Consider the following 16,075-nt stretch of genomic DNA (forward strand, 5'->3'; position numbering starts at 1 on the left):
AGTTTCTATTACCTGTAGGTCGGAATAAGATGAACCAAACAGTGATCAGAGAGTCCTAAAGCCGCTCGTGGAACTGAGTGATATGCGTCCTTTATCGCTGTGTAACAGTGATCCAATATATTACTGCCTCTAGTGGGACATGTGATGTGCTGTCTGTATTTTGGCAGTCATGGGAGAGATTTGCTTTATTAAAGTCCCCAAGAATGATTAAAACAGAGTCTGGGTGTTGTTGTTCTGTGTCTGTGATCAGATCAGCGAGTTTCTGTAGAGCTGTGCTTACGTGCAGATTTTGTGGTGTGTTCTGCCAAATGTTCAGCAGGTCACCCCTGGTAAAACGGATCATATTTGAAAAACAAAAAAACAGTAAAAACAAACAAAAACAGTACAAACACTGGAGAGTAATGCACAATAGCTGCCATGAGCGGCGCCATCTTGTTTTTAATTTTTATTTTTTTTTCCAAATTAAAAATAGTTTTTTTACATTTAAAAAAAAAAATTAAATATTTTTTTTCCATAACCAGCATCCCCTATATGCCAGTCCACCACTCAAGACGGGCAGCAAAATACCGCCTCATTGTTTATTGGATATAGTTGAATTGTCACTCAATAAAACCAATTAATGTTGCAGTGTCGAAGCGGTTCTGCCTTCTGAATGTTTGCGTAACGAACATATCTTCAGGTGCTGTAAACCATGCAATGCAAACGGCTAATAGGCACGCAAAGAAGTATAGCTCCTAATGCAGGTGTGTGATTTGTCATCATATATTTTAGAGTGATTGCAATGTATTCTCTGTCGTTTCTGGTCAGATTATTCACCTTTATTACGAGATCAAAAGAGCGCAAGCGCCGCTGACACGCCCAGACGACGCTTTGAATTTGCGTGTACAATGAATGACATCGCGTCGGGAGCTGGCTAGCAAAATAGCTATAAAAGTAAAAGCAGAGAAGTTTGTATTCAAAGTTAAAAAGCAAACACACTAGAATTTATTTTTAATGTTTCAAATCTCAGGATCTCAGGTGTATCTTCTAAATTCGGCTGATGATTACATACTGCTCCAACATAACACTTATAATTTCAGTTTCAACTAACTAGAAATAAAAAAAGAAATTCTGCTTAGTAGCGATCATGTCTTTCTCTTTCACTTGATTTGTGTATATATATCATATTTAAGGTAACAATGCAATACATGAACATATTATTGATATTAATAATATGACAATATCTGCTGTGAATATTGATCAAATGGGAGGGGGAAATCCTGCCCATACCCAGCTAGAAAAAAAAAAAAAAAAGATTATTATTATTATTATTTAGTCATTTAGCAGACACTTTTATCCAAAGCGACTTACAAATGAGGACAACAGAAGCAATCAATTGTAGTATTAAAACAACTAAAAACAGATCCAAAACTAAAAGCTAAAACTTTATAAATACTACCTATAAACATTTTAAAAATAAAGAAATTAAATAAAAATGACAAATGCATACAACAAAATTTTAAAACTTAACATTTAAATAAAACACACTTTCCTTATTTTTCCACAACAAATGGCCAAGCAATTGCGCAGACACTGACAAGATACGTGAGACAGAACAAGACCAAATGCGATAAATTATAAAAGTACTTATGTTCATCTACTTAAGTGGTATTCTGGAACTATGAATTAAATTGAATAAAACAGCAAAATAATAATAACAACAATAACATCTTCAGCCAACAAAAAGAGATTACCTTAGATAAAGTTTGATTAATATGTACATAAGTTTGGACCCATTCCAAAAACATTTAATGTTTTTGAAAGAAATGTCTTATGCTCATCAAGCCTGCATTTATTCGATCAAAAATGGGAACAATAATGTGGAAGAGTGCTGACTTGGCAATGATCCAGAAGATGAACATTGACGCCCTCCACAAAGAAGAAATGACACTTTGCTACAGTGTAAAGTGGTGAGTGTACAGCTTGTATAACAGTGTAAATTTGATGTCCACTCAAAATAACTCAACACACAGCCATTAATGTCTAAACTGCTGACCACAAAAGTGAGGACACCCCTAAGTGAAAATGTCCAAATTGGGCCCAATTAGCCATTTTCTCTCCCTGGTGTTATGTGACTTGTTAGTGTTACAAGGTCTCAGGTGTGAATGGGGAGCAGGTGTGTTAAATTGGGTGTTATCGCTCTCACTCTCCCATACTGGTCACTGGAAGTTCAACATGGCACCTCATGGCAAAGAACTCTCTGAGGATCTGAAAAAAAGAAATGTTGCTCTACATAAAGATGGCGTAAGCTATAAGAAGATTGCCAAGACCCTGAAACTGAGCTGCAGCACGGTGGCCAAGACCATACAGTGGTTTAACAGGACAGGTTCCACTCAGAACAGGCCAACAAATTGGTCTGCATGGCTGTCGTCCCAGAAGTAAGCCTCTTCTAAAGATAATGTACAAGAAGGCCCGCAACCAGTTTGCTGAAGACAAGCAGACTAAAGACATGGATTACTGGAACCATGTCCTGTGGTCTGATGAGACCAAGATAAACTTATTTGGTTCAGATGGTGTGAAGCGTGTGTGTTGCGGCAACCAGGTGAGGAGTACAAAGACAAGTGTGTCTTGCCTACAGTCAAGCATGGTGGTGGGAGTGTCATGGTCTGGGTCTGCATGAGTGCGGCACTGGGGAGCTACAGTTCATTGAGGGAACCATGAATGCCAACATGTTCTGTGACATCCTGAAGCAGAGACTGGGCCGCAGGGTAGTATTCCAACATGATAACGACCCCAAACACACCTCCAAGATGACCACTGCTTTGCTAAAGAAGCTGTGGGTAAAGGTAATGTACTGGCCAACAATGGACTGGTCTCCAGACCTAAACCCTATTGAGCATCTGTGAGGCATCCTCAAACGGAAGGTGGAGGAGTGCAAGGTCTCTAACATCCACCAGCTTTGTGATGTCGTCATGGAGGAGTGGAAGAGGACTCCAGTGGCAACCTGTGAAGTTCTGGTGAACTCCATGCCCAAGAGGGTTAAGGCAGTGCTGGAAAATAATTGTGGCCACACAAAATAATGTCACTTTGGGCCCAATTTGGACATTTTCACTGTACTCACTTTTGTGGCCAGCGGTTTAGACTTTAATGGCTGTGTGTTGAGTTATTTTGAGGGGACAGCAAATTTACACTGTTATACAAGCTGTAAACTCACTACTTTACATTGTAGCAAAGTGTCATTTCTTCAGTGTTGTCACATAAAAAGATATAATAAAATATTTACAAAAATGTGAGGGGTGTACTCACTTCTGTGAGATACTGTATATAATATATGGGTTTCACTTTCTGAAATGAGTGACAAAAAAATATTGACCTTTTTCATGATATTCAAATTTTTTGAGCTTGTATATATATATATATATATATATATATATATATACACAATTAAAATAATAATATAATTTTTGTGCATATATTATTATATTGTTATATTTTATTTTTACTATTTAATTTTAATATATAAATATGTAATAAAATATACTGACATTTTTTATTTTTGTAATGTAATTTGTTTTTTTTAGTTTTTTTTTTTTTCTAAGGGTGAAATATGACAATTCTTAATGAAGTGACCTCCATTTGACAAGTTTTTGTTTTAAATACATCATCTTCTGTTTCTATGTTCAGCCATGTTAAAGAAGCCAGTGGTGACGGAGGTCCGAACCCCTACTAACACATGGAGCGGTCTGGGCTTCTCAAAGTCTATGCCTGCAGAAACTATTAAGGAGTTACGCCGGGCAAACCATGTGTCTTATAAACCTACCATGTCAACTACATATGAGGTAAAAGCACACCAAGCAAAAGGGCTAAGCACCTCTCTCCTATGAATTGCACACTGAATTGTACACTGATAGTAGTTTGTTTGGTGCATTCAGTGTGTACCATATATTGCTGTGTTCTCACTGATGACGATTAGCTCTATTATTATTTTGTATTAATGCATCACTGTGGGTTTTTAGTGGAAAAAACTTGATATTATTTGTGTTTTATAAGGGTTCGCCTCTAGCCCTGTCCCGCTCCAACAGTAGAGAGGGGGTGGCGAGTGGTAGTGACTCAGATAACTGGAGGGAAAGGAATGGGAGCGGGCTCCCAGCACACAGCGACTTCTCCTCTCCCATCAGCCCCAAAAGGAAGCAGAACAAAACAGGTGTGCTTCCTCAGTCAGAATGACTGAGCTCAGTGTTTTTTTGTGACATGAATTCAAAGACATCTGTTTTATTTATTTATGGTTAAATATCTCAATTACTAAAAATCAAATAAGTTTTTATTACATAAAATAGCTTCAATTATACAAATCAAAAGAGATTTAAAAAAAAAAAAAAGATTTTTGGGGGGTATTTAGGAAAACTTTGCCATTTGGCAGCAGTGTACCACAATGGAAAATGGCCAAAAAAGTAGTTTTTCTATTAAATTATGATTTTCTTTTCAATTGAAATGCACATTTCTTTTAAATATTGATGCATCAAAATCTGCCATACACATACAGACACATGCACATACACACACACACTCATTGTTACACTGTAAAAAAAAATGACAGTGAATTTAATGGTAAAAGACTGTAAAAATGCTACAGAAAAAAAAAACTGTTAAATTGTCAACGGTAAGTTCCCCTACTATATACGGTGAAAAGCTGTATTGGACATTACATGTAATTTTGTGGTAGCATACCGTTTTTGTAAATGAAAAAAAAACAGATTTCAGTATTTCAATAGGTTGGTATATTAACATTATATCAGTTATTGAAATTATGGTATTTAATTATGGTAAACCATAAAACCTAAAATGTGTGATAACCAGGTAGACACATAACCACGATTTTGTGTATTTTGGATTAGAGCACTACCTAAGCAGCAGCAACTACATGGACTGCATCTCGTCGGTGACGGGAACTAACGGTTGTAATCTCAACGCATCTTTCAAAGGATCAGATCTGCCTGAGCTCTTCAGTAAACTTGGCCTCGGGAAATATACCGACATCTTCCAACAGCAGGAGGTACAGATGGATCTGCCGATATCTTCTCTATCAGTGTTGCTGCTTGAGATGAGAACATGTAAATGAGCTTTAGATGATTTCTGTCACCGGGAGGTTGTTTTTATGTCTTATGGCTATTAGCACTTAGCCTGTTTTAGCTGCACAAAGTGCACGGAACTCAGAGCCACAGCTCTGTTACGCAGCAGAAACACTGTCAGTGTGACAGCTCTATCTGGCTTGCATGTATGCTGTCAAACTGGCCTAAGGTTGCAATGACGCAGCTTCCAGCACAGAACTGAAACCCTCAGAATAGCCAAAAAGATCTGCAATTCACACAATATGCCAAGTCCTGTATTTCAAGATGACAGTGATAACATCGAGGAGTCCAAAATTTGGTTCTGGCTTTTATCTTATAAACATATCAGAAAGTTAGAGAGAGCGCTGTGATGCAGTGGTCAGTACACATGCACTTAGGCGCAGGTTTGATTATGCACTGTTATACCATTCTCCCCTTTCTCCCCACAGTAATTTAAACTAAAAATACAGTTTGTGTCTGTTTCTCAGATTGACCTTCAGACGTTCCTCACACTGACCGATCAGGACCTGAAAGAGCTCGGCATCACTACATTTGGAGCCCGCAGGAAAATGCTTCTGGCCATTTCAGGTCAGTTCCCTTCCAAACAAACAACTGGGGCTGCCATAGTAATATTACCAGCAACATTTCACAATTCTTTATACCTTTCTTGATTCCACAGAAATCAATCAATATGTACAGCCAATCGATTAAAAAATAATTTAATCATTTTCTGTAATTAATCATGATTAATCACACCTAATATGACAATGTGTAATCCTAATTATAGTTTCACATTGAATCTCCAAAAGTAATGCAGAAACAACGTGAAGACTGTATCATTTAAATATTCACTTATTGCAATCTTTTACCATTTATTATAAATAGTCCAGTATCGCCGATACCAAAACTCTTACTGATGCCTCTAAATAGATTTTAATCAAAAGAGAGAAAATTTAGCCATTCAACATTACAGTAACATTTGTGCCACCGTTTTTAACCTAAACTGTTACAGAATATTAAAAAACTTTTATTTTTATTTAACATCTCGAACATCTGTGATATATTTTGACCTCCCACTGCTCGATAACCATAATGACTTCCTGCATTCTGGCAAGGATATTTACTAAAACAAAAACATTCCTGTTTTATCAGCCCTGTGGTTGGAGAATAAAACACATTGCCTGAGGATGAGGTAGCCCTTTCACCGTTAAAAATTTAATTGTGGTGCAGATAGGATTCTAAAGTGTAGAGGTATGAGGAAGACAGGAAATGACTGCATGCCTGTGTTTATTTCTCTGACTGACCTCGGACACAATTTACTGTAATCTAGGCTGATGCAAGTTTGGTCCCAGCCTTTTGTCCTCTACAACAGGAAAATGGAACATTGGAACTGTCAAGCCCACCTACATAAATGAGATCTGTAATCTAATAATCATAATGCAGAGACTGAGCTGTCAAAAAACTAGAGAGCTGTTAACATTGGCAGCATTTTAAGGTTGTATACCTTATTTTGACCAATTCTTAAGGCACACTGCAGGAGAATGCCACAAGCTGAATAAAAATAAATAAAAAATCCAAACAAAACAAGAGAAAAATGTTGATTAGAAATATATTATTCATTCTTTGCTGAAAAGTATTAATAAAATAAGATATTTATATTAAAATGTGCTGTTTTGCCCAATTTTGTATGTATAAGGGATGGGAAGATTCCCCAATTCGCTCGGTGCATCGGCATGAAAAGTTAACGATGTGAATGAATGAATGAATGAATGAATGATGCATTTATATAACGCTTTATTGTGTATTGCTGTACACCCAAAGCGCTTTACAATCATGTTGGGGGGGGGTCTCTCCTCAACCACCACCAGTGTGCAGCATCCACTTGCAGCATGTGATGCATCTGTTTAAAATACATCAGCTACAAGTTGGGATTTATATCACAATTTATCGTTTCTAACATATTTGCATCGGTAAAAAACTTTATTTATATATAATTACTAGTGGATGCGCTATGCTTTTATTATTTAGAAAGTGACTAATAATCTGCGACTGATTTCTCCTCTCTAAACTGTGTCTCAAGCGCGTTCTCTCATCTCCGCTGCTGTGTGAATAAATGGGGATTAAAGTCCAAAACCTGACTTGAAATAACCTAACAAATCAATCGGGCCTAAAGCAGTTCCATAAACGAAAAATTCAATTCACACAATCTCACTGATTTGTGCACGCTTATTCTTAAGCAGATTTTAATGTCGATCATGGATCAAATCGATCCACCATGGCAAACAGCCAATATATCTGTGCTGTTTAATTCATTTGAGACGTTGTGTTTTCCTCAGTGCATAACTGACATGTCACAAGCATTTCTTCATCTGTAAATGTCAGAAAGTCATGCAAACTTATCTATTTTGCTGTCAGGAGTGGGCGAGGCTTACGCGCGCTAAACAGACGGAGTGCAATCGAATAGCAGCGCAATTCTTAGTAAAATATATATTTTGCTAAAATATTTGTTGTTGGACATTAAATGTGTCTTTTGTGGAATTTTATACCTACACATACAGTAAGTGTATTTTTATGATAGCAGTAACTGTAAACGGACAATTGTAAAAGGTAAATCAAATGTAAGCTAGTACAGTACTAATTACTAAGCTCAAATTAGTTTCTTAGCAGTTAAAATAGTCATTTTCTTTATTATTTTTAATTCAGTGATTTTAACTTTTAATTTAGTTATGTTAATGCTTTAAAGAACAATTTTAGATTGTAATGTTCTAATTTTCTGCTTTCTGTTCTGCAAACTATAAAAGGTACAGCTGTCATAAAACCAGAGAGAAAGGCTGCATGGCAAGAAAGTGAAAAGAAAAAAAGTCAAAGTTATGTTTTATTAACAAATTTCAGGAGGAGCACGTGCAGATAATTAACACGGCCAATTCACCATCAGCAATCACACAGTCTATCCTATCAGCCGAGAGAGAACTTCTATAAATAGACCAAGCCATCTTACTTTCATTCTCTCTACAGTTTTTAGCATCCCTCCTCCACCCCAACTCCTCACCATCAGCCTGCTCCTACGCCAGCGTGGAGAGGAGCACGGGGGGAACGCTCTGGGTCCGGGCTAAATGCCGAGCTCGGACCCCTCTCCCCGGACAGGGGGAGTGCCCCGGATTCGGGAGTAATTTACCAAGCTCGGAGCCCTCCCCCCGGACAGCACGCCAAATACGCATAAACCTTGACTCTGTTCATTATACGCAAGGGCGAACTCGTGAATAATAGTATGTAAGACTAGTGGTAATATCATTGTGTTCCTATTAGTCAGTGTTAGAGGAGCTCAGCTTAGTCTGACAGTTAGCCTGCTTTAGACCAGGTTAGTTTCCCAGCATAAATTGCCACAGCAATGAAGCTTGATCTAGACCAGGGATGGGCAACTTCGGTCCTGGAGGGCCACTGTCCTGCAGAGTTTAGCTCCAACCCTAATCAAACACACCTGAACCAGCTAATCAAGGTCTTCAAAATCAGTAGAAAGCTACAAGCAGGTGTGTTTGATTAGGGTTGGAGCTAAACTCTGCAGGACAGTGGCCCTCCAGGACCGAAGTTGCCCATCCCTGATCTAGACCTATGTTAAATTTGCTTTATAGAACCAAATCATTTGACAATGAGTCAGACTAAATGAAATAAGCCTGGCTTATTTGGTTAACTTGTTTTATGAAACAGGTCACAAGGCATTAAAAGTGATCATATTTTCTCCATTGCATCGTATTGCATCGAATCACAATGTGTTGAATCGAAATCGGATCGCACTGCATCATAAAAAGGGGTGAATCGTATCGCATCGCATCGGTACCTGCTTCATATGTATCTTTAATGTATTGTATAGTTGGCTATGCATCGAGATGCATATCGTATCGGCCTGAGTCATGAGATGCACATCCCTAGTAGGGTTGCACAACATGCCGGAACTACGGTAGTATCGCTTAAAAATACCCTCTGTGCCATTGCATTTTTTAAACGGTAGTATCGTCCATACGGTAGTACCGTAAGATATATTGTATGCACGGCACGAGCAGTGTTTAAAATGTTCATTTGAACATGCCTGCCATGCCAGCAGAAACATTACAAGTTGTTTGGCAAATGTCTTTCTGCTGTGCTCTGTGTAGTATAGTCTGTGTATACGCTTTATATGGTATTGAGTGTTTCCCGACGCTTCAGTTCAGTTTGCAATGAGAAGTTGCACTTGCACGTCGTTGTTCATGCTACAGTTTATCAGAAGAAAGGGTCTGATTCAGACCATCTGATGTTATTTAAAAAAAATGGCAGCTCAAGCCTCACTTATTCAACATCATAATATCTTTGCAGTTTTATTCATTTGACCACTACTAGAACAGGTGTAATAGTTAGTTTCTAGAAGCATCTTTGCGATCACGAATGCAATTCCATTCATCGACATAGGGACTTTGCACTTGGTTCTTATCAATCATATCAATCATTAAATATATATATATTTTACATTATAAATTAATATGTTTTAATATGCATGCTGCTAACTTGGAATTTTCAAGATATGTGAGCAAAAATGCTCCTGACAGTTCGGCAATTTGACACAAGCAAGAGTGCTGTTTTTGTTTAGTTTCTGTGTTCCAATCCAAATCCACGTTGTTTTGGGCGAATCACTGATTCAGTAAGCCATTCATAAAAACAGTCATTTGATTAGCTTCTGAAGGATTCAGCCGGTATTTTTGTATTTAAAACATTAATCTCATAACATTATTTATGCAATTATAAATACAGTCTAAATGTATAAATGCCACATCTAAATGCCCCTTCATGCAGCTTCTGTGCAGTGCTAAAATGAGTTTTGTTTACATCATTTCATGGATAACAATAGCCAGTCATTCATGCACATTAAGTATTCAGAGAAAAATCTTATCTATTTATATATGAAATTTTTATTAATTTTGTAGAATTTTAAATTAACACAATACTGCATGGTATCATGATATTTCAGCGGGTATAGTATCGTAAGACATTTGTATGGTATCGTGACAACCCTAATCCCTAGTATGTATAATTACTAATGTATTTCATGTTGTAGATTAGAACATGAAAATATCTTGAGCTTCAAAACATCCACTGATTTCGGGAAAGATGGAACTGCTAACTCGATGGAAATGCTATCTTGTTTTTTAGGTTTTCGAATCAATATCAGTAGTTTGGTTGAAGCGGTTGACCCATACATGCATTTGTTTGATATTTAAAAAATTGTTTTGACCTTGTAATTCGCAATATGGAGAAGGATCTGTCGCTACTTCCATTTTCCTGTGATGTTAATATGCATGTATGCAGTGTAAACTATGAATATTTAAGCCCTCTTTTTGTTTTGACAGAGCTGAACAAGAACCGAAGGAAGCTCTTTGAGCCGCCCAACATCCGCTCCTCGTTCCTGGAAGGGGGCGCCAGCGGTCGACTGCCACGCCAGTTCCACACAGACATTGCCAGTGTGAGCGGGCGCTGGTGAGCCCATGCCAGTGCACCAACAGACAGCCTGAAACTGCACAAATTCCCATTCCCAACTCCACCCTGATATACAGTACTGGACCAAAACCCGGATCTTCTGAAACTGTGCCAAATAAAGTCTGGATCAGAGGTTAAGGGTCAAAGAACTGTTGAATATTATATGCAGTATGGTACATTATGCAGTATGGTACTCATGTTACAATGAAGGAAATGTAGTGAAGGATCATTGGAGCTCCTGCACTGTGCTTGTATATGGAGCAGGCAGATTTTATTTATATGCTCGTCTTAGGCTTCGACATTCTAATTCTTTGCACTTTAAAAAAATGCTAAATATTTTGCCCATGGACAGATTCGCCTGACTAGATGTGCCTGGATTTTATTTAAAGCACTTAAATGGGTATCAAGCCAAAGTGTTCTGGACAGATTATCCATAAGGATCTCATCCCACGGCTGCATTACAGTGAAATCACCAGCCTGTTGTTATTACTTATGGATCTTAGTCAGAGTAGACGGCATATTGCATTTGACAGAAATGAAATGGAGTGTACGTCTATCCCTCACAGGCTTGTTTTCAATCAGGCCAAATTAAAATAGTCTATCCTGACTGAATTCCACAGTACATTGTCTATATATTATTTCTAAACCTATAAATAGTTTACTCTTAAAGGGAAAATTAAAAATCAAAACTATTTTAGTGTATGACTTCAGTTCTTCTATGGAACTCATAAGAAGATACTTCAAAGAATGTTTTAGCTGTTTTTGTCCATATAGTGAAAGTCAATTGAGTGCATTAGTTGGTTCTAGAAGTATTTTGCCATTCATTTTTTTCCAGAGGGAGTATATAAAAAAATTAAATAAAATAAAAACTTCTTTTAAAGTGTTAAAAGCTATGAACCAAGTATGTTTTGTACAGAATCATGGGTAATGTAATATTTCACCACAAATTCAGCTGTTATAAACAATTATATTAAAAATGATTTGAAAATACAGCTGCAAGCAGCGTTTACTGGGGTTCAAGCATTTTAAGGAATTTGACCACATATGAAAAAAAGATATACGTATTATTTTTTAGCAAGCCTGTAACCACTTTAATCAGTGATTAAAAATAGTATTTTCTGGAAATTCCAGGTAATTTACCATCGAAATATGATGGGGTTTTTTTATAGCACCACCTGTAGTCCAATCTCCATAAAAGTTGGCATGCCTCTTTAGAATTATATGCTGCATGCGCTCACCTAATTTCTTAAAATTTAGTAGTTTTTGTTCAGGAATTAAAGGCTTTTAGGTATATTTGGCTACACCCATATTGTAATGACCCTGTTATAGTTAACTAAAGTGTAAAGTTCAACTTTTTTTTTTAGTTTTTTATAATTATTGACCTAGAGAGTCCAGAGAATTGTACCGCAGTGGTTGTGTTGAGATTGATTTTTTTGATAATTATTAATATTCACTCTCCAGAGAATTGTTCTGCACTGGTTTGGTTCCGATCAGGTGAAAAAAATCCTTGGACTAGTTCGCAAATACAAAAGATTATGTGACGTTTGAATCTATCAAGTGTGTATTGGTCATCTTGACCCAAGGATTCTAGTGATATAAGACATTTTGAGTCTGCAACAAGTACTTTAGGAGTTATTAGCGATTTCGTACTTTTGATCGCTGTAGTGCCCCCCTCAGGCCGATCAGGGCAAGCCTTGGTGACATTGTAGACATGGTGGGTACTACCATCCCTCAAAGTTTCAGGTCTCTATGCCTTACGTTTTGGTCTGCCCAATCACTTTTAGGTCAGAATTGAGATTTTTGAAAATCTTAACAATTACGATAGGTGATATGTGCTCGAACCCCCAATACTTGTTAAATGGCTTTAACAAAACATTGATCTCAGAGCTCACAACAGTTCTGTCTTTAAAGGTTTATAAGTTACCAGTAGATCCCACTGACTTTCAATGTATGGACAAAATATTGTTTTTCACAGAAGAAGGAAAGTTATGCAGAATTCTAAATTTTGGATAACCTATCCGTTTAACTGTTAGTTTTAGAGCTTAATGTCAGCCTGTCAGTAGTAGCTTTCTCAATAGCGCCTCAGTTTAGCCACTGACAGAAGTGCAAATTACACCAGTTCTCTTTCAACCACCTTCCTGAATGCCACAGACCACAAATCTTCACAGGCCTCACTCCCAAAACCGAGCTTTTTGTAAAGCCTTGGAATTCTTCTCAGACCCAATCATGGCTTAATCCATGGCTTTTCTCCTGCACGCGACCAAAGTCTGTGCTGCTTACTTGAGCTACACCCTCTAAAGCGCTTCTTTCTTCTCCATCTTCTTTCACCATTCTTATGTGATCCCAACACGCTCGTCTTATTCTTCAGATATTTCCAAAGCAAGTTTTTAAATTCTGACCATATCTAAAGCTGTGAATGTTGCCAGATGTACTCCGAAGGATTGAAACCACCGAGTGCCTTTTGTCTTGCACTGACAACTTTTCCAAAGTAATCAAACACTATTGATTTCTCAAAGGTACACATGTTTTACTAGGAAGTACCGCTTACAAGTAATCTTGCAGTGCATTTCTTTATCTTTACATGTACGATATATATTTAGTATTTTCATTTAGCTCTTGAGTACGTTGAAATTGTACCTCACGTGATAGAGGTACTATTTAAGTTTGTATTGTGTGTATTGTCTTATTATGAGTGTTTATAGACTTTTTAGCAGTTTTCTTTGATAATTTGCAGACAGTAGCAATCAATCAATCAATTTGTGTAATGGTTTGTAATGTTTGTTTTTGTAATCAGATTGAGATGACAAATGAGTGAAACAATAGCTCTTGGTGTTGCCTAAAAATATTAATAGTAATAATAAAATGCAACAGACTATGCAAAGAATCACTTTGCCATTTTAGGTTTAAATGTTTCAGTTTTAGCACATACTGTACGCTTTTATTGGTCGTCTCTTATAATGAATTTTATAGACTTTGTTTTCAGTAAATTGCTTGATACTGTATATCTTAGATTAGTGCCTTTTATATGCATCAAATGCCACTTTAGTGAGAGACCAATTGTAATTTGTGTGCAGAATTGAGGGAAAAAATAAGGGACAAATGACGTCTTAATATTCTGACATGGCCTTCACATGGCCAGCACATTTTTGAGTATTTTTGGCCAAAGTCAAATGCCTAACCTCTGGATCTACATCATGTGCACAAATGTACAGAGCAGTGAAGTAAAAACGGGATATTAAAGCACATAACCAATATTGTTCTTCCAAACGTACATTAGCTGGCCGGTGCCTTGGGAATGACTTTTAAAATCTGTGAGCTTGGCACAGATTTTGTAATATACTCCATTGTAATGTTCTATGATGATAAATTTGTATAATTGCCATAAATGTGGTATCGCTGAATGTTCCTTACAAGTTAAAGGTGTTATGAAAGAATAAAGCATATGCAAACCTTTTCCATCTTATGTATTCCGCTACTGCTTTATTACAATTATACTTAAAGGGATAACAAATAATAATTCTGTCATCATTTACTCACCCCCAAATTGTTCCAACCCTGTATGAGTGTCTTCCTTCTGTTGAGCACAAAAGAAGATATGTTGGTAACCTAACAGTCCCTGGTAGCCCCTGACTGAAAAACATATATATATATATATATATATATATATATATATATATATATGGAAGTCAATGGCTACCGTCAACTGTTTGGTTACCAAGCATTCCTCAAAATATCTTCTTTTGTGCTCTACAGAAGACAGAAACTCATACAGGTTTGGAAAGACATGAGGGTGAGTAAATGATGACAAAATGTTCATTTTTGGGCCTGACATCTGGTTGGCTTTGTGTATATAAAAATGTGTACTTGTTACATAATGACTCATTTCCCTCATTAGTGTAAATGACTGTAAATGACTGACTAAAGTAGCTGTAGTGGCAATAGAGGGGAAAGACTAGTGTAAAATGTGCTTTAAGATAAAAAAAAAAACCCAGTAATAGCTTATGAGGCTCTGACTGATTACAATATGTCACAAAAATACTAGTGATCTCAATGAAATCCTTTGCTTACACACACACATGGACTTTTGGGAAATGGATGTTCTTTTGATCTGTTTTTATGTCACAGGCAGATACTAATCTGTAAGGAACAGAACAAAGAAGTGTAGTCTGCAAACTGGGTGCAGCTAGATTGTGTTTTTTCTGGATTATCTCTGAGTGTACTGTAAATCAGGCCTGGACTGGAAATGGAACAGGACAGTTTGTGGCTGAAACAAGAGGAAAAAAAATTAATTTTCCTCTGGCAAGCTCACATTCCAGCTTTTGAATCTCGCCACATTGTCTGGATTGTGAATACAATGTGAAGAGAGTGTCCAAGGGTTATTGGGGGGATGAAATGTGTTTATTTCACCGCAACAAAACTAAATCGCACAAGAATGAGCTCTGAATAATCCAGACATCTTTTCATAAACAGATACAAACATGAAAGGAAGTTATTTATTAATTTACATAGAATGTGTGTACTCAGTTAAGTTGGACCAAAAGAGCTTTGTCAATTTTTTTTTCTAGAGCTGGTGAACAGACTGCATTGTGTCACAATGTATATTCTTTTGAGAAGCTAAGGAGATTTTTGAACTCATCTATAAAATTTATTTTTTGTCTGATCAGATTATCAATCCCAAAATCAGAGTTTATCTGATACCATTGCAGACTTTGTCTTTGTAATAATATTTAGCAGAAATCAGCTGTTGTTCCAATTATCTGAAGTGAGAATTTATGTTAATAATATAATGTAATTATTTATATAGTTATATTAACATTAAAGTTCATTATGGCCAACATAGTGGTAATTAATATAAATGTGTGTTTAATTGCTACCGACATCAGTTTATTATATCACAGCAAGAAATGTCAAAAGAGTGTATGGAGGTGTTTTTAATAATATTTAATAGATTTTTGATCAGATCATTTTATGACTAGGTGTAAGGAGTAAGAAGAGTTACATCTCACAATAATATTTTTGGTCTTGGATCAGTTTTTGGGTTTCACATAATTAAGAATAAATTAATTTGTTTATGAGCTCTGTTTATGCCTTTATCCATGTAAATGCATTACTGTAGTTTGTTCTCCAACAGGGGGCGCTAAGGCATGAATTAGATCAAATTTGACTTGGTACACCAATATTTTTGCTTTATTAATTATCTACATCTGTCAAGAAGTTTTCCTTTTTGGTCATTTAGTGTCAGATTTATGTTTATTTTCTATCACATGAAAGCACTGATTAAAAACAGTAGCCCACATTTGTACATATATATATATATATATATATAGTATGTATATGTATGCATCTATATATTTCATTATCTATTATATATGAATGAGATATACCTGGATCTCATCCATCACCTCACATGCCTCTATCATCTTCTCACACGCTGGTGTGTTTTGCATTCTGTATGTGCTCAAGCACCTTAATTACATTCAGAAGCC

At 36.6% G+C, this 16,075-nt stretch overlaps 1 protein-coding gene across 1 annotated transcript in view; it reads left to right on the plus strand.

Moving 5' to 3' along the window:
- LOC306857940 (protein bicaudal C homolog 1-like) overlaps window positions 1-14,051 on the plus strand; it is a 94,610-nt gene extending 80,559 nt beyond the window's left edge. The window contains exons 17-21 of the mRNA XM_079398229.1: window positions 3,664-3,818; window positions 4,030-4,183; window positions 4,875-5,032; window positions 5,576-5,675; window positions 10,463-14,051. Coding sequence (XP_079254355.1) covers window positions 3,664-3,818; window positions 4,030-4,183; window positions 4,875-5,032; window positions 5,576-5,675; window positions 10,463-10,593 — 698 coding nt within the window. The 3' untranslated portion in view covers window positions 10,594-14,051. The remainder of the gene's footprint in view (window positions 1-3,663; window positions 3,819-4,029; window positions 4,184-4,874; window positions 5,033-5,575; window positions 5,676-10,462) is intronic.
- The last annotated feature ends 2,024 nt before the right edge of the window (window positions 14,052-16,075 follow it).

The sequence above is a fragment of the Barbus barbus genome, assembly GCF_936440315.1.
Source record: "Barbus barbus genome assembly, chromosome: 38".
Classification (NCBI taxonomy): Eukaryota; Metazoa; Chordata; class Actinopteri; order Cypriniformes; family Cyprinidae; genus Barbus; species Barbus barbus.